The following is a 23879-nucleotide window of genomic DNA, read 5'->3' on the forward strand; positions in this document are numbered from 1 at the left end:
AAAACACAACAGTGGCAGATGAAACAGTGTGAATAATACAGTCCTGAGTTATGCTACTCACTTTGCCACTCCTAGTGGTATCTTGCAGACTCGACATGTCAATTTGCCCAGTATAATTTCCCGCTGTGGAGATATGTAACTTTGGGTGCGCCTAACGTTACCCTCCAGGTTCTTTGTGCATGTGGATACCACTGAGCGGTCGAAGGGAACGGATGAACCAGACGGCCTAGAGACACTGGAGCTATCAGATGTACGACTCGACCAACAACCGGCCACAGCTCGTGGGCACTTTGTGCGCTTTGTAAAACAATCCGTGAATAAAAACGTATCTTATATTAACAGCTGTGTCCCTGCTTATCACTGAGGTTGAAACAGTGGGAAGAGAGCGAGTCCTAGCGTATTATACGAGGCCTGTCTAAAAAGTATCGACCTTTGGCCAGAATAAATATTTCGAATATCTGAGGGGGTTGGGACCCTAATCCCCATCAAATTAGGCCCCTTGTGCTTGCACACACTTAGCCCACCGATCTTTCCACCACTTGAAACATCTCTCGAAGACCTCTTTTCGAATGGTGTTCGACTCCGTCGTCGTGTTCCACATTATCTCTTCTCTACTCTCAAAACGGGATCTTTTCAGTGGCGTTTTCAATTTTGAAAACAACCAAAAGTCGCAAGGAAACATGTATGGAGAGTAGCGAGGTTGGCGAACGGCTGTAATTCCGTATTAGGCCAAGAAATTCTGGATCATGTAGGATGAATGTGCGGGGGCGTTGTCGTGATGCAGTTGCCAGTTTTTCGCCGTCCACATGTCTGGTCTTTTGCGCCGAACTGCGTCACAGACTCGCTGGAGAATGTCTTGATAGTACTCCTTTGTCACTGTTTGGCCTTCCCGTGCGTATTCGTGATGCACAATTCAACGGACATCAAAGAAGACAGTTAGCATCACCCTGATTTTGCTTCGCACCTGCCACACTTTCTTCGACTTTGGAGACTCGGGATGCTTCCATTGTGAAGACGGTCTTTTTGTTTATGAGTCATACCGAGACACCCATGACTCGTCTCCAGTTATCACAGCGCTTAGAAACCCAGGATCAGTGTTGGTGGTGTCCAGAAGGTCCTGTGCAACGTCAAAACAGAGGTCTCTTTGTTCCGGCGACAACAACTTGGGCACGAATTTCGTAGCCACTCGGTGCTTGTTCAAATCATCACGCAAAATTGCATGAGCAGAATCTTTACTCATTCGAACCTCTTGGGAAATCTCCCACATGGTCAAACGACGATCTGCCATCACCAAATTTTGCACCCTCTCAACAGCAGCTGCACTCTGAGCAGTTTAGGACCTGCCAGAACGCTGGTCACTCTCCGCTGGTGTGCAGCTATTTTTGAATCGATTGAACCTCTCCTTAATTTGTGTTACACGCATCACATCTTCTCCAAACACCTACTGAATATTACGAATTGTTTCGATTTGAGAATCACCAAGATTCTGACAAAATTTGATACAGTATCTTTGCTCAACACGTTCGGTCATTTTGAGAGAATCGGTAATCCGACGAACACGTTTTGTAGCATCTCACTGAGCGACCGACGAGCAGCGACTGACGGGCTGGAAGGCGGGGACAAAATTCACGCATGCGCATAAAGTTCTCTTCCTTTAATGTCTACAGTGGTGCAGCGCTATCGTCTCTATTTTGCCCGGGAAAATCAAAGTTCTGAACTCGTACACTCACAATGGAAATGTAGCAAACCGGACCAGATCCCATCAAGTGAACAGCATATATACAGGCATCAGAATATTGTGTAAAACAAAATGCGAATTTCATTAGTTTTTACAACAATATCGAGAAATATCTAGAGTAGCTCACAACAAAAATATATTACTATTTGTGCCTCTTTCATAGCTGTATACCTGCGCAAAGTAAGTCTTAGGACAGATATTTTCTCAGAGAGATTTAAATATTCATTGTTGAAGGTACAAAATAAAAAATGAAACGATGTTAACTGCAGATTAACTGACAGCAGTGTCATATATGAATCAGAAAAGTTTCAAAAGACCACTGTATAACACCATAGCTGCCTATTTCCTTGAGCACAATTCACCAAGAGATTCTCAGTTTGATTTTATGCATACCTCCTTAACTGAGTAGGCAATATAGGTTGCTTGCATGAAATAGTGGATGATGTTGATCAACAACTGCAGATTCTGGTTATCATCTCCCCCTTCCCCTGTGCCTTCATAATTGCTTTTATCTATGTAATAAAGATATAACAAATCAGAGTATACTGAAATTAGGGGTAAGGAATTCAGATATTTGAATCTCATTTGAGCATTAGAGAACAGATGGTACTTTAAAGTGGTTAAAAGTGAGGTCTTAAGCTAGGATCTACATTAGAATCACTTCTTTGTCAGAGCTGCATTTATAATGTGTCTCCAGCTATTTTAGATACTCTAACGCTCTGTTTTTACTGATTACACAAGCATCATTGAAACATATTCATGTCTGAAACTAAATATTATAGGAAATTATATTCTCGTGAGAAACAGGACACCATTCTTGTTTTTTTCCTAGGCTTTCACAAAATATTGAAAATAATGTGAATTCTAATTCCATATATTTTATTGTTGTTATCTTCAGTGCTATTTTCTGTGCAGCTTTCGATGGTTCGATGTTTCATTACTCTGACTTGCTCTTTGCCAAAATATTTTATAAATAACATATTCTATGATCTCTGTTTACCGATACAGATTAACATTTGAGTAAAAACTGAATAAATAAGTAAACACAGCTTTTCTCATGGAGGATCCCCTGATCACAGCCTATATTTAATCCAAATCTGCAACTTTCTTTCAGCATAAATCTTTCAGTATTCCATGTCCACAGCATTGGAAAATCTATTATACCACAACAGATTATGTCATATTTCTGTGACGCTAGTTCGTAGTTCTATCATACTCACACATTTGGGAGATTTCTTTCTGTATACTACCAGCTTGTCCTTTAGGCAACGGTTTCAAATTTCTTCATATTTTTCTATATTTCATTCGGGTATCATGCCTTTGCAACTTGCTGGTAAGTTTGATTTCTAACGAACGCTGGTAGTAGACTCTATTTGATTTGTGCACTTTCTTCCCTTTCATTTGTACTTTGGCAAGTCACAGCACTTACATATTTATCCAATGTTTTGTTACTACTACGAATGTTACAGATGTAATGGCACTTCCACCTTAATTATTTTTATCTATACTACACTTCACTTTTTCCTAATCCAGTTGCATCTGATTCAATAATATGCACTGCATAGCAGCACATCAGACGTAGTTTCTTATAAGATAAAGAGATATAGACGGAAAAACGAGAAAAATTGAACTCCACATACGAAACGCAATTTCAAAAGAACGACTCGGGAGTCCAGTCTTTGGCAATATCAATAAATGTTAATGCTACATCACGCTGTTCCTGCTCATGATATTCAAGAATCCCTGACAGTCCCATCTATTTGTCATATACATAAGATTGTGATATTTTATTGAGTGGTTTCTTATCATCGGTTGATAGTTTCGAGTTGAGTGGTTGATTCGATTTTCTGTATCATAGTCCTTCTAGCAGAACAAAGTGTTTCCTCGCGTGTTGGTAGGTTTCTTGCAATATTAAAACATTACAATGCTGTTTGCTGAAATGTGTGTTCCAAGATACTAATGCTAAAGAGCGTCATTGTGTAGAAGTCTCAACACATGTACGATTAAAGATGATTAATGTCTCTAAAAACGCGTTGAAGTCAAAGTTATAAAAGGTTGAACACTGACTAAGTTACAAGCACGGTTTTACGAAATACGTGGGATACCTGAATCAGTATAACTAGATGGAAATGTATCCATCTTATCCCTACTAGAGAGAGTTGCCTCAAAGTTGAAAATTATTTTTCTCAATTAAAACGAATGGCCTGAGGAAAGTTTCATGTAGTCAGCCTTAATGAATAAATTGTTTGTATAATTACAAAGATCACATAAATGAATGATATACCCACCAGCTCGTCGTAATTGTCCGCAGTAACGTTCGGAACCCCATATGGGAATATGAGCACTTGAGTGTAAGCGTGGAAATTTGAATAGAAGAGCAGTTCGTCGCCGAAACTCAGCAGGAAATCCGCGAACGTAATCACTTCCTGTTGGGTGAAATTGGCTGGGCCACGGTGGTTGTAGGCGCATGGGTCTTCACTGGCGTCGTACTCTGTCAACAAAATATTCTAATTCTCAATTATGCTTCCCTACTTCAAACAAACAAATCATATTTAAGTTATTTATTTATTATTGCATCCCCCTTTGGGCCCAATTTGTCGTGGTAGGTGGGCACAGTGTTCAGTGATCCAGATGTCCTTCCCAGTGAAGTATAGTTCGCTAGCTTTCTGGATAAGAAGAGTTGAGTGGAAGCAAAATTGGCCTACAATGGATAGCTTAAGTTCGTCAGCTGCGATGAAGGTAGCTTCTCGAGGGGAAGAACACCCGAAATTATAATTACTTGTCCCCCAGAATAGAGGTGTATCTCGAGGTCAGTAAACTCTACTTGCAAAAAGAAAAAAAATTAACCACTTACCATCTTCAGTAGATAAATATCTAGACGAGTAAGTGTTATGTTACCCACAGCACGCAAAGGCAAAGGAAGAAAAAATATGGAATCAGGACAGCTTAAATACAGCAACTTACAATGTTAGTAGACTCGGCAACGAAGAAACTGAATTACTTAAAGAAATGGAAGACAAGGACATAGATATACTAGCTGCAACAGAAACGAAGAAAGAGTTAAAATAATGAAAGATGATTAATAATGTGATGATGTTTTACACTGAAATTCCGGAGAAAACCAGAGCTCAAGTGGGAGTGGACACCTTGGAAAAAAATATAGGCACATAAAATAGACTCATATATCTTTATTAATGAACGTATGATGACTATAAGATTAAAGTACAACAGTGGTTACATGACAGTAGTAGTAATATATATAGTAAAAGGAAAGGAACAGAAAACATTAGAATTGCATTCTATTTGTGAAACGAAGTAGACGAGCAAAATAAAATTGCTTATAATATTACTATCAGATTTAAACACAAGATTAGGGAACCATCTATAACTCAATTGGCACCCAAGGGGACAACATTTTAAATGAAAATCGAAAGAATACAGACGATTTACTAGTTTAATAATTTGAAAATTACCAACATATTTTTAGAAAATCGATATCCACATGAATAGACTGTACATTGGAGATCAAATGTCATTATTTGATTACGTGTGACTTACCAAAAATGTATTCTCACTGACAACAAATAAAAGAGTATATCGAGGAAGCAACATGTCCTTCAGTGATTTTAATAAGATGGAGAAGGAGTAACAACACTTACAGAAATAAAGACATGGTAGGCCAAATATACTTAACACATGATAAAAGTGTATAAACATCATACGAAAAGAGACTAAATGAACAATTGCTAATAAAACCAACCACTGATGCTATTAATGAAGACTGGTAGACGATGAGTAATACTGTTTAGGAAACAGCTTGTAATGCACTGGGAACAGCATTTAAAAGATACAACAAGAAGGTATTAAGAAAATGGAAGGAACAGTTAGAAAAAGTAACAAGGGAGAAAAAGAAAGGATTTCTAAAACATATACAAAATACCGCCAGAATTGAGAGTAGAATATAACCAGTACAGAGTAGTTTTTTAAAGAGAATGTAAAGAAGCATACAGACGATGTTGGGAAATGGATGTAAATAATCTTGAAAATGACTTTCATGAACAAAAAGAAATTAGCTATAAAACAACTAAATATTTAAACAGACAAGAAAAAGATGTATTAAACATTGAAACCATAAACGTACAAAAATGGGAAGAACATTGCAAAAAATGTGGTATGATCAAAACTTAATGGAACAAGGAGAAATATATGACATAGGAAAGGTGTAAATGTACTGAATGGAAGAATAGCAGTTTGTGTAAACGATACTGACAGTGAGATATTAAAATACTGCAGAGCTCCCACTAATCTAAGCTTTTACATTTCTTAAATTTATGCTGGATGAAAGCTAGAATACTGGAACTCTATTCAATAGCCGGCAGGAATCAAATTTTAAGAGAGGATGTCGAAAAGACTGTATTAATTATTGGAAAATAAGTGTTTAAACAGTTGGATATAAAGTTAATACAAAAATTTTATTTCTAAGGCTGAGACCAACGCCAAAGCAGTCAACTAAAGACCAGAGTGGGTTTAGATTTCGACAACCAACAATGGATAATATGTAGTTTGTGGGTATTGATTAATAAAAGAAGATAATTTAATAATGAGACACACACTGCTTTTATTTGACTCTGTCAAGACGTTTGACTGATTTAACAAGGTAAAGCTTCTGCCATTATTACAAGAAAATGGGATTCTGTGAAACCTGATAAGAAGCTTATACATTAAAACTAAAGTTTTAATAAAAGCAAGGAAGAAAATAAGAAAGAATGGTATAAATAACCAACAGAATTAAATAAGGCTGCATCCTTCTATAAAATTATTCAAATATATACGATTAAAAAATGGAATGACGGTATACAAAACAACAGAGACTTAAAATGACATACGAACATCATGTAAAAAGATTTATGTATGCTGAATAATAAACTATGACAACCACTTTGGATGAAGAATAACAAAGAAATATTTAAAAATTAAAGCCAACAGACCAAAATTATAATTTCAAAATATCTATAAAAAAGACAAAAGTAATGTTTCCTGAGGGTAACAACAGGTGCACTCAAAAATAGGAGCAGAAAACCAAATTATTGAGAAAAGTGGTCATTTTGACTACTTGAGCTGTGACATATCTTTTTATTATAATAATGAATAAAACAGTAAAACGTCAGGATATTTGCGAAACAATAAAAACAAAATTAAACAAAAAGACAACCAAAGAAACATTACAGATATTCTGTAAAACACTATCTTCTCCAGTGCTGCTTTACAGACCAGCAAATTGGATAGCAAACAATGAAGACATAAACTGTACTGCGATGGCAGAAATGAAATTCTTCGGAACAGTTAAAGAATTTAAACTAAACTACAGAATAAGAAACGAAGATTTTGTAAATGAGCTTAAAATATTTGAAATAACAGGAGAAAATGAGACATACAAATAGACTTAAGCAGTATGTAGACTGACTTGAACAAGACAGATGTACTAAAAATGTTTTGCAATGTATACCCAAAAAGGGAATGCAGGTTGCCCCACGAAGCTATGGTGATAAGACGCTGAAGTCAGAACAATTTCCTTAAACCTAATCTATGAATGCAGATGATGATAATGATTTTTTTTTGCAGAGCTGTAAATGTTTATTTTCTTCATGTGATGTAAAAAAACGGCATCAAATGCCATCGTCCACATGTTCCAAACAACATATAGTGTGGGATTTCGTTGGCAATACTGTTTCACCATGCAGGAATGGAATGTTAACGCGTGGCCTTTGGATACATTCTGCGTTATTGTGCTAGTGAATTTACTTGTACAACGATGATAACATCGTTTTGATCACACATACAAAGTTCACTAGTTATAATATCAAATTTACTAATAAGAACCCTGCACCACTGACTGTTACTCAGAAAGTCGCTCAGACCCATTAATTATGCAGGAAGACTAAACAACACGTGCTGCTACCACCTAAACCCCTACTGACCACCCTCAAAACAGTATTTGAGGAGAATAAGGTTTCTGCACTTAAGTTGAAAGATAACTGGGTCATGTTGGCATATATATTTTACCACACAGATTTCCTCTTTCTGACCGCAGCCGTCTCTGGAATGGCAGCTAAAGACCACATCATTATACATGAAAAGCCTCATGGAGCATATGATGTTATTCAACAGATCAATAACAGTAATGGCCCTACTTGACTCATGTGAGATACTCCTGAAATTACTGGTACATCTGTGGGTTCTGTTCTGCTATGAATGGCGTGTTGAGTTCTGTCTGCAAGGAATTCTGAATCCAGTCACAAACTGTGTCCTATACTGGGTAACCTCGTATTTTATCGCTAAACAACAGTGTGGAACTGTATCAAATACTTTTCGAAATCCTAGGAACATGGCATAATTATTGATACTCCGTTAAAGAATCCATGTAGATTTTTATAGAGGGGATTTTCAGTATCAAATCGAAATACTTTTGCATTTAGAGATAGTGATTTGTTAACTAACAAACCACATTCACAGTAACTTCGTTTAATTGCAGATTACAAGTCAACAGTATCCAACAATGTACAGGAAACATGTGTCTGGGCCCAGTTTCTGTCAGAATAAATATTACTTAGATCCAATTTACATTTTACAGAACTGAATAAAGAGTACCCATTGGTGATGGCACAAAAGTGCTCATACATGTTTGAGTTTCTATGAAGAAACAGGTGTTTGGGTAACAGGTGCACCTTGTAATGAGCAACCAGTAAACACAGTACCTGGAGGAGCTGCAGAACCAAATGATCGATACTTCATCACCTAGCCATCGCCTAGCCAGGCATTCTGCAGCAAGCTCTACAACAAATACACTTCATAAATTTATAGATGATAATCTTCAACATAAAGTTTGATGGAAATTGTCTAGCTCATAGTGTAATTCTAGACTGCAAAACTGTCTGTGAATAGCATGTAATCTCCAGCAAGAAAAGTAGAAAGGAAGTTGGAACTGATGCAGTTAAAACAAAAAAGTAGGAACTACATGCTAAAAAGCACTCGCTCAACACTGAACATTACATAACGCATCTAGATCTTCCATAATATCGGCTCACTTTGAGAAAATAACAAAAGATAATGCAAGAAAAATAGGAGAAACAAAGCAAAAATTCAACACAATGATAAACAGCATAAGAACACCACTGCAGAGAATCATCAAGTGAAACATATAATTTGCAAAACAGTAATATCACAAAATAATGAAAGTGTGTACCAGGAAAAACGTCAACACACAGCATTAACACACACATGCCATACAAAACCCAGGAAGACCTTATAAAAGAGACTGAACACATTATATTGGAAAAAGGGCTCAACACATAAATTTTTTATGAAAACTTCACCAAAAAATTTGTAGCTGTAGAAATAACACAGATGATGGAAATGCACAGATCCACTGTGATCTCAAGTAGTAGAATATCTGAAGAATTTACAGCCAAGAAGGTTCAACAATCCTAACACAATGCTATACCAACAAAGGAGATAAGGCAGTAAGATGGTCATCATGAAAGAAAAGGAGTGCATAGACAAAACACTAGATTTTCTGAAGAGCAACATCACGAAGATAAACACTGATTTAACAGCAAATAACAACAGTAACATTCAACATAGTCGGAAAAGCTTTAAAAATACATTCACTAGAGGCCAGACAGAAAGAAAGACACTGGGACATCAAAAGGCCCCCATTCTAAATTACATATCAAAAGTGTAGACACAACATATTCCTTTAAGACGAGTCATTAAGTTCAGAAATTTTGCATCACATCATCTAGCCCAGCACACACATTATTACAGAAAATATACCCTTTTGAAAACAATAGTGGCATGGAAAACACAAATGTATTAATTAACAGGATGAAGAATATAGACGTTGGAGACACAGTAAGCCTTATACCACTTGAAGTCACATCAAAGTATACTTGCATTCCAGTAGATGACACAGTGAACATCATTACACTAGAACGAAAAGAACAAGGTAACATACTAGACACACACACACATTGAATAGCAACCACACACAGGACCATAACAGCACAAAATTACTTTGTGTTCAACAAAGAATTATATTCACAACATGGAGGACTCTCAATGGGATCACAAATTAGTGGGATCTCAGCCATCATTTTCATGAACAACCAAAAGAATAAAGTCCTGGGATGTACTCTGCCAATGGCATTCCTGAGTGATGAACCATTAACACACATAAAACAGCTGCACCAGTCACAGTCAGTCAAACCACTTGAAGAAATAGAAACAAGTGATCTCCACAGATTAAACAGAGCAACCATAAACAAACAGAGCTGCACACAGGCGCTGAATACACTAAGGAAATTAACAAGATAATATGTAAATGGGCAAGGAATGAATTCACCACTTATACACAAGATCTTGTACAACAACACAGAGAACATGACACACACACACAATCACCACACACAAGACATAACAAACAAGGACCCATTCACAAAACAAAATGGCACATACTCACATATTAAAATATCTCATAGTACAAAATATTTTCCTTTTTTTAAAAAAATCCTTTTTTTTAAAAAAAAACAGGAACTTCAGATAGTACACAGAAAAGACAATGCAACAGAGAAAATACTTAGAAGACAAGAAACGCCCATAAATACGAAGGGTGTTCAGTAAGTAATGCAACATTTTTTTCTGAAAGCAGGTTGGTTTTACTCAGGATTCCACCACACCATATTATTTCCCACTCTTCTGGCTACAAAATCCTGTATTTCAACATAATCTCCAATCAGTGCTACAGCCTTACGTAACCTTACTGGAAGGGTCTGTATGTCTGCATGGTGCCACTCTACTGGTCGACGTCGGAGCCAATGTTTCCTAAATCGAACCAAAGAGATGAAGGTTGGAAGGTGCGAGATCCAAGGTGTAGGGTGGATGATGAACAGTCCAATGAGGTTTCGTGGGTTTCTCCGGGGTGCTCAGACTTGTGTAAGGCCTTGTGTTGTCATACAGAAGTTCGTTTACATTTTTTGTGGCGACGGACACATTGAAGTCAGTTCTTCAATTTCCTGAGGGCAATAAAATACAGAGTTGATCGATGCACCATGAGTTGCGTTACCTATTGAATGCCCCTTGTCAACACGTCAGGTACGTATGAACTTATATGCAGCTCCTGTCAAACAGTATAGATAGAGCAAATATGCAGGATATTCAGAACACCCTAGAGCTGTAAAAAGTAACAGCTGGGTACCACATTTGCTGACCACTTAACAGACCATGGCCACCCCAAAACTGAAATATAAACAGATTTAAAAACCGTGAAGCCCAACCTCCGCCTATACTAATAACTTACAGCGGAAGAAAATTTCCACATACAGTAGACATTACCTGATGGAAAACATGCTATAAATGACTTCACTGCAATATGCGATGGCAAAGTACTTAACACACAAAAAGAAATGTTTACACACACACACACACACACACACACACACACAGACTCACAGCTACACAAGGAAAGAGAGAGGAACCGTGGAGAAAGCTAATAAACTAGGTGCAAATTTGGCGCGAAACTGAGCCGGCCGCTGTGGTCGAGCGGTACTAGGCGCTTCACTCCAGAACCGCACTGCTACGGTCGCAGGTTCGAATCCTCCCTCGGGCATGGGTGTGTGTGATGTCCTTAGGTTAGTTAGGTTTAATTAGTTCTAAGGCTAGGGGACTGATGACCTCAGATGTTAAGTCATATAATGCTTAGAGTCATTTTTTGGCGCCAAACTGATCGAAAAGAGGCAAACTTCGACAGGCTGTAGACACGTTAACACTGTCTTTTGTAAAGTGAAAAAGTGTTACTTACGAGCGAAGATCCAAAATATGTATGTGGTATATGTGCGTAAGTTTCAACAACAAATGAAAAACGATTTTCAAAAGCTACCTGTAAGTAATATAGTCGAGAAATATTTTCGCACAATAGCATTGCATTTGGAAATGAGGCGGTATGTTCATTCAGCAACCAAACCAACGATAACATCTTTTAATTACGTATGACAAGTTACCAATTTCCAATAATGTACAGAGGGTCCTATATTACCCAACAATGTACAAAAATTAAGATAGTGACAACAGACAAAAACTGCTTTTAGGCCTAATGTCCGTTAGAGTAATTATTACTTAAAATATGTTCACAGAATAAAGAATATGTTTGGGGATTATGAAAATGCAGTTGTTTGGCTGACGGGCAGACCTTATATCCAGTAATTGAAACTACTCAGCTGCTATGTCATAAAACAAATAAAAAGAGCCCCATCATCGCGGTGCAGTGTTATAAGCCAAAACAAAAAAAGAGAAAAGGCTGTTTTAACAAACGGTTCGCAGTCAACTGTTTTATAAAAGAGGTTGAGTTGTACTAACGTGGAATCACCATGCCCGTCCGTTGCTGGTCGGTGGCACGGAATTAGCCACAACAGTTTCCACATTCGTTCGTAAAACGTCTTTGCTGTGATCGCCCTGAGTAGTCTCGTCGATAGGACTGGCTGGGTCCTGGCACAATGCATGCCGCTTTTGTCGATATCGTGCGGGATACAAATGAAATGGAGTGAGGACTACACATCTACTACGTTGTGCTCTTGCGGCAGCCATCTGGGAATTGATCGTATGGAGTGTTGCATGCAGAAGACTGTATGACTGCAGTACGTATGCAAAGCGACCAACCATACGCACTTTTCTCATCGCTCGCCACGGGAGTGTTTACAAAGTCGAAACAGACTAGTCCACTGGACTGAAGACCAATAAGCGACCGTGATTGGGAAGTCTGGCTTTCAAAGCGACGTGTTGTGCTTAGATTTTAACCATGTTATCAGTGGTCTGTATGCAGGGTGTATACAAAAGACGCAGTTTCAGCGTGTAGGGCGATTGAAGTATGGCACTCATAATAACTTTACGATGCTACTTTGTCACTGTATTGCCTTAAAAACTTGAGGTTGGGTGAGGATTGGCAACATCACTGTGGTTACGAGCTGTGCTAATGAGGAGATCCACAGAACAATCAAAATGTTAATATTTAATCAATGACTTTCCGCTGCATGCAGTTAAATGATGAAACATTTTCTTAAAAGAAAAATGTAGCTATTTTTGCAAATAAGGGAACTAATTAGTCGGCGCATTAATTAAAGACAACAAGCCGTGATTGAGACGTGTCGACAAGCCATATGTAGGCTGAGCCCCTAAATGTCAAATGGGGCCAGGTGTTGTGATGTATTTCTTCTCTTCTCGCATAACGGACAAACTAAGCGTGAATAACGTCTCTGTTAGATAATTTTTTTCCATTTATTATTACTTTCTTTGTTGTCAGAACTGTTATTTTTCACTGTACTAGCTCGTTATGCACCAGCTTTCGGATTCTTACATACAAAACACAAGCATAATGTAATACTTAAAGAAACTCTGAAACATATATCTTATGTAACTGTGTATTGAAATATTAAAATTATATGAATGTATAAGCCAAATATATTGCACAAGCGAGTAATTGCACAGGCTATTGTGTCACGTGGATAAACTGGTAAATGTGATTAACAAGCCAAAAAAGGGGACGGTGAGGGGAGGGGGGGGGGGGGGAAGAAAGACTCTGTGGAATGTGGGTGTAGAACAGTTATAACCAACTCATTATCTGATGGTTAGAGAAGCAATAACTGGCTGCTGCTACTTAGTGAGGGTGAATAATGGAGTTGCGTTTAGGTCAGGATTCTTTGATCGGTGTTTATTAATGGCTAGCTCTGAATAAACGTCATTCATATGATGTGAAATGCAATGTTCCCAATAAAATAACTAAAGGCAGAAAACCAACATTACAGGAAGTTCTGGCCATTAATAAACAACAATCAAAGAATCCTGACAAGGTCCTTAATGAACAAACGTTGTTCCATTACTCACCCTTACTATAGTAGCAGCAGCCAGTTATTATTTATGTAGCCATCAGATAATAAGCTTGTTACAACTGTTCCACGTTCCACAGACTTCTTTCTCTCCCCACCCTCCTTTTCTTCAGCCTGTTCATCACATCACTAGTTTGTACACATGACAGACCAAGTAAGACATAGTAGCGTGTGCCAGTACTTCGTGGTACAATATATTTGGTTTGTAGGTTCATATAGTTTTAACATTTGAATATACAATTTTATGATATATATTTGTTCAGAGTCTCTTTAGGTATTACATTATGCTCGTGGTTTGCATCGATATAGTCATAAATTCTCACATATCACTGTTCAACAGTCTTTGTACAACTACGAATTCTCGCTAAAGTTGTGTGGAATATCTGTTTAGTTTGAAGTTATTTGACGATGGCCGAAGAAGCCGAAAGTCGGTTCATAACGAAACATTAAATAAATATTATTGTGCAATTTAACACTGTGTATTATTAATACGTCTGTGTTTCTCCAAGAACTGACGGAATATTCCATGAACTTAGCATATTTATTACGTCTTACATTTTCTGGAAAGTGGATGTACACCTTCACCAATCTTCTACAGAATTCTAGATGACCGCCCCCCCCCCCCCCCCATCCCCACTGCCCGCATCACAAGTCCGTTATCCGCTGACACAAATGTTTGCAGCGCGTCTCCCTGTGTTATGGTATCTGTCGCATGGCCTTTTATTACTGTACTATCTCATTTATAATTAAACTAATCACATTTTCAATATGATTAGTATATCACTTTTAGGTTTGATGCAGTGAAAAACCGACTACTAAATTAAGAGTGAAATTTAGCTTGTTCTAGGAGTTACAGAATGCAGCATGGGCCCAGTGATTTCACATTAGCACGCTCGTATCAACAATGGAATTGCCAGAATCCGTAATTTAGATTAACATGGGTGTGAAGACGTCAAATTCTTCCACGAAAACGGTGGCTGCTCAGATCTACAGAAGCAAAATTTTGTATGGTTATGTACTTCGTTATGCCGATACAAGTGGCGGAAAACTCAACAGTGCAAGAATATAAAGTGCATCTCGTGGATAAACATCTTCAACGCCACAGAAGTTGCACATGGAACGACTTTTTCATTTCCTTAACATGTTAATAGTACTCTGGGGAAGTGTTTTCTTACCCACAGTAATTCATGCCATACCTTGGCTGTTCTGAGAGCAGCATTTCAGGTATTATGGTCAACGTCAATATAGTAAACATATTTTGTTGTATCCTTCACGCTGTTGCAGTTTTGTTCTACCTTTCAGATGTTTAATTACCAGTACCAGCTTCAAATTCGTCAGATGTACTGGATTTCTGTTGCTGGATATTACTCTTCTACAATAACGAATAATGTGAAATACACGTATTTTAACTCACTGGGTGTGAATAATTGATGTAAGAGCATTTAACCATCGCAATAGCAACGGAAGTCGGGGGTACCCTATGCCCAACTTTTGTAAATATTGTAATCTGGTCATGTAGTTCATATTTTAAAATTCTGAAGAAAATATTTATTGTTTTCAGTAAAACTTTCTACCAGATTCTTTAACTGTTTTAATCTTTTAAGTTAAACGTAATCCTGAAGTTGAAGTCTGAAGTGAAGCAACAGATGCAATCTTCATAAAGAATGTCAATATTTTGAGGTTCTGGACCCTACTTCGACATTAGTATCTGTTTAAAAAGAGAGTTGTTAATGAAAGTCAACTACAATTAGCAAAATTTGCATCTCCTATCTTTTTCGTTGTCCTCTACCTATCCCATTGGTAGTGTACATTATTCAGAACATTTTGGTGTTACAAAGGCAGTACTAAAAGAAATTTTATTGCTGTAGACCCTATTTACTTATCAGTAAACCACAAAAAATATGTTTTTAATAAAACTGAAAGATCGTAGTATGCGTTATGGGAAAGGCACTGGTATTGCTAGGGTTAAAGTTAGCATCTTTTTGAATATTCTATTTTCTCGGAAGCAACCAGGTAAACAGAAGTGCCTTAATTACTACGTACAACAAGGTGTATTCGGCCTTAGGTCGTATCTGATGCAATAAAATAGCGAAAATTAAAAGGTGACAATAAATTATAGTGATGGTAATTAAGCAAATTGTTAGAGAGATCAGTGCAAGGAAGAAAACTGATTGAATTAATATTAATCGAATAAAGTAGCTATGCTATCTCGGTAGTAAAATAACAGTAGATAAAAGATGCTTAAAACAAGTTATTTACTGCAAAATAAAATATTCCTACTACAAACACATCAATATCAGAATATTCGACATGAGCCATATTTCTGGATAACAATTATCCACTTACCTTAGAGCTGGATACCGGGCAAACTAGAGAAAGTGAGATTGAAGATCAAATGATATAAAATCGGGCTAGATCATTAGAACGAGCTGAAGGTAAAGGACGTTAGATCTGGAAATAGTATACGAGGTAAAGGACAGAAGCTCAGTCAGAAGGCAGAGGGCAGATGACATTTATAGGACATATGTTTCTCATAAATATGTTTCAGCCGGTCGGGGTGGCTAAGCGGTTAAAGGCGCTACAGTCTGGAACCGCGTGACCGCTACGGTCGCAGGTTCGAATCCTGCCTCGGGCATGGATGTGTGTGATGTCCTTAGGTTAGTTAGGTTTAAGTAGTTCTAAGTTCTGGGGGACTGATGACCTTAGAAGTTAAGTCCCATAGTGCTCAGAACCATTTGAATATGTTTCACGGCAAGGCAATAAACTGGAAATCAAGAGCAAACCGAAAGAGTGTACTTCTAGAATGTCAAGGCCCAAAGGAGTTGCAGAAATTATTTGATAAAAGGTGAACAAATGTTTTACTATATTGCGTTTTCGTATGAACTGTATGTTGTTTGAAATAAAGTACTTTATTCCATACCACCATCGGTCGAGTTTGACCTCATAGTAATTTTCAAGTATGCATGCATGTTCATTATCGTCAGTACGCACATGGCGGCAGGAAGGCGCATACATACACTGCCGGTATAAAAATTGCAACACTATCAAGGACAAGATCATTCTATTAACATTTGAAGCCACAGGTAGATCATCTCTCTAAGAGTATATGACAAAAAATTCAGACCAAATGAAACACACATGTCACAGTAAAGTCTTAACAATACACATTATATGCTCTCCTGGCGGCAATGCATGCGTGTATTCTCGTATGCAAACGAACATATACGTGCCACGTAGCATCCTGCGACACATTTTCCCAAGAATCTTGCGCCTTTTGTTGTAATTTGGCAAGAACGATTAAGTTCCAGCTTCATCATGTCCCATATGTGGTCAATTTGTGAGAGATCTGGTGGTCTTTACGGCCAGGGTAGTTGCTGTACATCAAGAAGAAAATGTTGTTTCGTAGCTGCCATTAGTGGACGCGCACCGTCCTGCTGAAAAAGTACGTCATCTTCCTTTCGAAGAAATAGCAGTATGATGAGGATACACAATACACAACATATGATCTCCTGTCGGCAATTCATGCGTGTATTCTTATATGTAAACTATCATAAAGGTGCCAAATAGCATTCTGCGATACATTGTTCCAAGCATCTTGCTCCTTTTGTTGCAATTTGCCTATTAATGAGCAGGCAGGTACTTCTTTAACCTGCAGAAATACCAAATGTGCCCGCGAGCTGTAATTGGTACCCCATCCCCATACACACATCATGAAGTCTGATATAAGACATGTGTGTCGTGGGCGAATGCGCTCTGGAACAGGCACCTCACCAGGTCCATCCCATACGCATGTACTTCCCTCAGTGGCATTCAATCGGAACTTACTCCCACCAATGAAGACAATAGAGAGGCATCACATTCTCCAGTCAACTCTTTCACGACACCAGAGTGGGCCAGCTTGGCAGTGCCGCGATGTAAGCGGTAGCCTGGCCAGAGGTACCTGTGGTCTTAATCTTGTTGCAAGCAGACGATTCGCAACGGTCTCTGATGACATAGTGGACGCATCAGGTGCCCAAATTTTGTCCCTGTACTACGTTCGGTCGGCCACCGCTGCTCGGACAATGTGTCGATCTTAATGTACGTCTCTGCTATGCACACGACCAGAACCTGATTGATCTACAGGTGTGGGAGCGTTCCACAGACCACTGTTCAAAACTGCGAGGCATCACCGATACATTTTGCCCAACATGTGTAGTAACCCGTCGATTCATCCACTCAGCTTCCATCATGTGCACAATGCGACCCTACTCAAATGGTGAAACTGTCCAACAGAAGTACGTACTCGTAGGTGGGGCATGGTTGTACTCTAGAATCAATACTGCAAACACGCAGTGCAGTTACTGTCCGCAGATTGAAAACAGAGGGCACACAGACAGGCCGTCAGAACGCCGACGACCGTGACAAATGACGAACTAACTCTATAGTCCCTCACTGCCTACATATTACACTCTGGTGCCACAGAACGCAGACGTTGAGGGTGGTTCATTTTTCTACCGGCAGTGTACAGCAGCATAAGCTGCCACTCAACAGGATGCCTCTAACTCAACATGGGCGTTCCGGTACTTGTTCCAATGCTGTGTAACAAAGATTCACTTTCGATTATGTGGCGATTTATCTTTTTGTGTTTTCTTCTTTTTTTTGTGTACAGGAAAACGTCTATGAGCACTAAGTCAGCCAATCGTAATGCAGAATTAAGTACTCTTTTCCAAGCAACACGCAGCCTATACGGAACAGTAATAAATGACAGAACAGGAATGGTTACTTCGCCAAAGGCTAGAGTTTCAAATGTGTAACTGAGCGGAGAATGAGCCTGACAGCGGCTACGCAGGGCGGTGCGCAGGTCTTACCTCCCCAGTGGAAGCCCCAGTTGCGGTTGACGTCGGTGCCCACGCAGGTCGAGTTCGGGTTCGGCTGCCGATTCTTGCGCCAAAGACGGTCCTGAAAACATATGAGTTCGCAACAAAAGTTCTCAAAGATACGCTCAGATTAGTTTAAGACATTGGTGGCTATTAGACGAACAACCTGCAATCAGGGGACACATATTGTCCATAGTGATCGGTGACTTTACGTATCCAGTTACTATTAATTTCCTCCCACAACAATAATATTACCGGTTCGATCTGCTCGACACCTTCAGCTCTGTGGTCATCGGAAAATGATCTACTGCGTTCTACTGCTACTGAAAAAAATGTATTTTATAACATTAAATAGATACTTTCACGTCATTCTGTATAACAAGTACATCTAACTCAATTTTTTACTACATGTTTAAGTGAATTACTTGTTATCACGACAGTGATTGGAATAACGGGTGAAATGTATTGCCATTTTACGCTTCCTGCCGAAAGGAAAACGATTAAAGAAAAGGCGGGTAAAAGACAAAGAGTTATTCCACGACAAATTTTGGAATTTAATTTATTCTGAGCAGAAATATTTAGAACCGTGACTGTGTTACACAGTTCAGAACAGAGTCACTACGTTTACTTGCGACACATCTTCCGAAAGATGAAAACCGAATCCAGAAAAAAAAAACAACATTTTTCGCTTTCATGCTTACACGTTAAGGTCTGAAGCGGATTTGTTAGCCCAGTTAAATATGGCGCCTGCAAAACAGCTCTTACAGTTTGTGATTTAGTCACCACAATCGCTATTTCTCTTCAATTACATCAGATGTAGACAGCTTTAATCTAATATTTCTACTTATACTTTAACTGTACAAAAAGCCGATTCGTCCACACCAGCCAAAAATTCTTAAAAATAAGATAGAACTTGACAGTCCAAGAACTTTTCAAAACAGGTTGCGTATACATGGGAGCAAAAATCGCCTGCGGGATTGGAAAACCAGCAATTAGAAGCTGATATCCGGAATCGGTTTTGAAGTGTTCACATGATCACCCAAAAGCGGTATTGGCAAATCGGCTACGAAATCCTGTTTTGGGAGTCCCATGTAAACGGGGTGAGAGATAATATGAGAAACAATCGTCTCTATCGGCCATTAGTACACGATTTCAACCATGTGGATCCATTACCTGATGCAGGTTAGGTCTTGAACGTTTACTTTATTATTACCTAAGGACACCAATATTACTACATGAACCATGCCCCCTATCGATAGGTTTGCCAGCCGCCAAGCAACGTCCTCCCTGGCGCACGGCGAAGGGGCGCTCTCAACGCCTGGCTCTTTGACTCACCGTCTCTCTGGTTCGGCTCGGCCTCGGTTGCTGCCAGTGGTGTACACACTCAGCGTTTAACCTGCTTGCTTGCCTGTTAGCCAGGCAGGTAAGGTGCGGCACGTTATTAGCAAAACGGGTTGGCTGCTTTACCCCCATTCAAGCAAAGCTATGCGCGTCCCAGGTAGGCTAAAGTAATCTAGCTTGCCTTCGCGATGTTCTACGCTACGTAGCCGTTTATTGTGTACAGCTTCGTTGTAATGTTATGAGTAGGTTTTGGCAGTTGATAAAAAATCCTTTTCACCCGTGTATCACAAGGGGAGACTCAATGAAAAATACATTCGTTTTCGACCATTGTAGGCCAGAAAATGGAGGATTTTATTTGACGTGTTTCCTTTTCGGCGTATTTCCAGCTAATTTGTTTATTTCGATATGAACGGTTTCTGTACAACTTCACCCTCTTTCGACTAGTACTGGCTATTCTCAGTTCGAACCATCATCAGGTCACCTGTAATACAGTAAGCAGAGCCATCTCTGAAAGTCCAGATCCTTTTCACCTGACAGCCTGAAGATGTCAATTGTGCTGCAACGCTAACTGAAGTAGGGATTTGGAAGTATTGTTTCTGTAACTTTAATGTGTTTCAGCCAAATATGATCCAAATTACACCAGTTTTGTTTACTTTTTCTAGAATGTGCATAACGGGTCGGCTAAATTCATTCTAAATTCCCCCAAAGCACTTTAGCAAACACGAAGTTCGTTTGTCATATTATGTTGCTCTAAAAAGTACATGTCTGAAAGAAGAAGCTTTTCTTTTATACTAAGATTTCTTCGCACTTCATCGCATTCAACCAGACTATAGTTCGTACTATCCACTGAGCCACACTATTCTCTATTTCAATCAATATTTGCCCTAGATCTGAAAAGCCTATATATCGCTAAATGGCCTCAATTCCCACTTACTTGTCAGTCACTAAGTCTTTGCCATCTTTCAAAATAATTACAGAGTGATGAAACTAATATAAACATGTAATATATTAGAGGTTCCCGAATAAGCGTTTAGTAACTTTTTGCACGATTTGCAGTGAGAGACACCTACCGATGTATTTCAAGGTGCCTCATAAAAACACGGAAACCTGTCCCCTTCTGGACTTGTGTTCTGTTTCGTTACTGATATATATTCCCCAATTCTTAATTTCTCCTCACTCTCCTTTACGTTGGGTTTGGTAATTATACTGCTCCCATCGTTGTGAAAAAAAAAGAGTTGCAGTGAAACTATCCACTCACACGTCTATCTGGTTAGTCATACTGGATTGATAGCACAATCTGTTGTCAGATGCAGCAGGCTCGACGGGTTCCACAAAGCTTGCTAGACTTGTGAAAACCAAAGGCGGCCCGCTTTGACCGTTGTGGTTCAATACGCGTGCACTCTTGCGTCTTCGTTGCGGCCGGTTGAGCTGCTTTAACAGTTGCAGTGGAGTAGAAAGGAAAAGTTGTACGGCTCTGGTTGCTGCTCACCGCCAATCAGTGGAAAGCAGCTATGAGTGGTGATTACTTGGATCTTGAAGGCTACAACCACCTGCTCCAATCATGCCATATTTTCAGCGGAGGTCTGCACTGGTGAGCATCTTATTCTGTAATGTAGGGTGTTTGCCTCTGTGTTTCAGACAAACCACTTTCAAGGGAGTGCCGGCCGGTGTGGCCGAGCTGTTCTAGACGCTTCAGTCTGAAACTGCGCGACTGCTACTGTCACAGATTCGAATCCTGCCTCGGGCATGGATGTGTGTGATGTCCTTAGGTTAGTTAGGTTTAAGTAGTTCTAATTTCTAGGGGACTCATAACCTCAGATGTTAAGTCCCATAGTGCTCAGAGCCATTTGAACCAATTTTGATTTCAAGGGAGTGTTTATCGGCAGTTACGTTATTGAAACTGATTCTGCTTTACTCGTACGTCCCTCTGTGGCATTTTCTCCCTATGCATTGCGGATAATTCGCGAAGACCGCTAGTTGTCTGCAGCATGTGTCCACGTGGTGAGAGGTTCGGTTTCCTTGTCTTAACTGAGCCCGTTGAGACTCTCTTCCTCCGATTATACAGTACTCATACAGCTTTTTGTCAAATAGCTAAGAGTGCGCATCATATTTTATTAAGATTTTTGTTTGTCGATGTTAAAAATATTTCTATTGTTTGGAATTCGAACGCGATGTGTAATGTGGAGTAGTGCTTGATCTGGGATGGATGAAAATAGTCTTTAATGGTAGCCAGCTGACACCTTTGGTTTTAATTTGTTGATGAATTCCTGACTGTTACTCATTTGTTTAACTGTGTGTTCTTAATTGAAAAATTGATTTCAAAGTTAATCGTAAAGAGAATCCCATTGCTCACTAATAGTTATCAGTTGGGAGCCATCCCTTGAAATTTTTTTCTTGTACATAATTTATCATTCTCAACTTCCCTCATAGTGTGGGCGTCTGCCTCAAATTACTGCAGTCATTGGGGTGTCATTTAGCGAGAAGTACTTGCACATATTTTTATTATTGCGCACTGTTCTCAGGGTGCTTCGTAATTATGGTCCACTGTCCGACCTGCGCCGAAAGTCAAACCATATTTTCCGTTAGTATTATTACTAATTTGCTTAATGAGGATTTTTCTCTATTTTATAAATATATTACATCACTTTTTAACCCCGCAACAAAAAAAACGTTTTGTAGAAACTTGTTGAATTTCACGTTACTGACTGGATAATTGCGTGTATTGAACATGGTCCTGGAACAACTGCGCACTAGTATTAACACGAGATTAGAGCGACGTAAAGATGCTTTTTTGAGTCATCAGTCTTCTTACTGGTTTGATGGGGTCCGCCAGGAATTCCTCTTCTGTGCCAATCATTCCATCTCAGAATAGAACTAGCAACGTACGTCCTCAATTATTTGCTGGATGCAATCAAATGTCTGTCTTCCTCTTTTTACTCTCTACAGCTTCCTTTACTATCATGGAATTTATTCCGTAACGTCTTAACATGTGTCCTATCATCTTGTCCCTTCTTCCTGTCAGCGTTTTTATCATATTCCTTTCCTCACCGATTGCGCGGAGAACCTCCTCATTCCTTACCTTATCAGTTCACCTAATTTAGAACATTCTTCTGCATCACCACATCTCAAATATTTATATTCTCTTTTGTTCCGATTTCCGCAAAGCCCATGTTTCACTACCATACACTGCTGCGCTCCAAGCGCACATTGTCAGAAATGCCAGTGCTAATCTGCTTTTTATGTCCGCCCGTCCTGAGTTACTTTGCTGCCTAGGTAGCAGAATTCCTTAACTTCATCTACTTCGTGATCATCAGTCCTGATGTTAAATTCCTCGTGTTCTCATTTCTGCTACTCATCATTGCTTTCGACTTTCATCGATTTGCTCTCAATCTATATTCTGTATTCTTAACCTGTCCATTCCATTCAACAGTTCTTCTTCGCATTCACTCAGGATAGCAATATCATCAGCAAATCATATCACTGATGTCCTTTCACCTTTAATTTTAATTCCACTTCTGAACGTTTCTTTTAAGTGCTTCTTAGATATATTGTTTAAACAGAAGGGGCAAAAGCCTACATCCCTGCCTTAGACCCTTTTTCATCCGAGCACTTCGTTTTTGGTCTTCCTCTCTCATTGTTTCCTCTTAGTTCTTGTACATATAGTATGTTACCCGTCTTCCCCTATAGCTTACCCCTACTTTTCTTAGAATTTCTAACGTGTTGCCCCACTTGAAAATGTCGAACGATTTCTCGAGCTCGACTGAACCTCTGAACGTCTCTTGATTCTTCTTTAGTCTCGCTTCTATTATCAAGTGCAACGCCAGAACTGCTACTCTGGTTCCTTTACCTCTCCTAAAGCCAAACTGATCATCGCCTAACAGATCCTCAGTTTTCATTTCCATTCTTCTGTGTATTATTCCTTTAACCAATTTGGATGAAACAGCTGTTGAACTGATTGTGCCACAATTCTCGCAATTGCCGGCTCTGGCAGTCTTCGAAATTGTGTGGACG

General features: G+C 39.1%; 1 protein-coding gene across 2 annotated transcripts in view; it reads right to left on the bottom strand.

Annotated features, from left to right (window-relative positions):
* The window catches only part of LOC126251989 (zinc carboxypeptidase-like), a 66641-nt gene that overhangs the window by 4362 nt on the left and 38400 nt on the right, over positions 1-23879 (bottom strand). For both annotated transcript variants that reach the window (XM_049952770.1, XM_049952769.1), the window contains exons 7-8: positions 18519-18609; positions 4027-4229 (exon numbers count right to left, since the gene is read on the bottom strand). In XM_049952770.1, the coding sequence (XP_049808727.1) occupies positions 4027-4229; positions 18519-18609 (294 nt within the window). The remainder of the gene's footprint in view (positions 1-4026; positions 4230-18518; positions 18610-23879) is intronic.

The sequence above is a fragment of the Schistocerca nitens genome, chromosome 4 (assembly GCF_023898315.1).
Source record: "Schistocerca nitens isolate TAMUIC-IGC-003100 chromosome 4, iqSchNite1.1, whole genome shotgun sequence".
NCBI lineage: Eukaryota > Metazoa > Arthropoda > Insecta > Orthoptera > Acrididae > Schistocerca > Schistocerca nitens.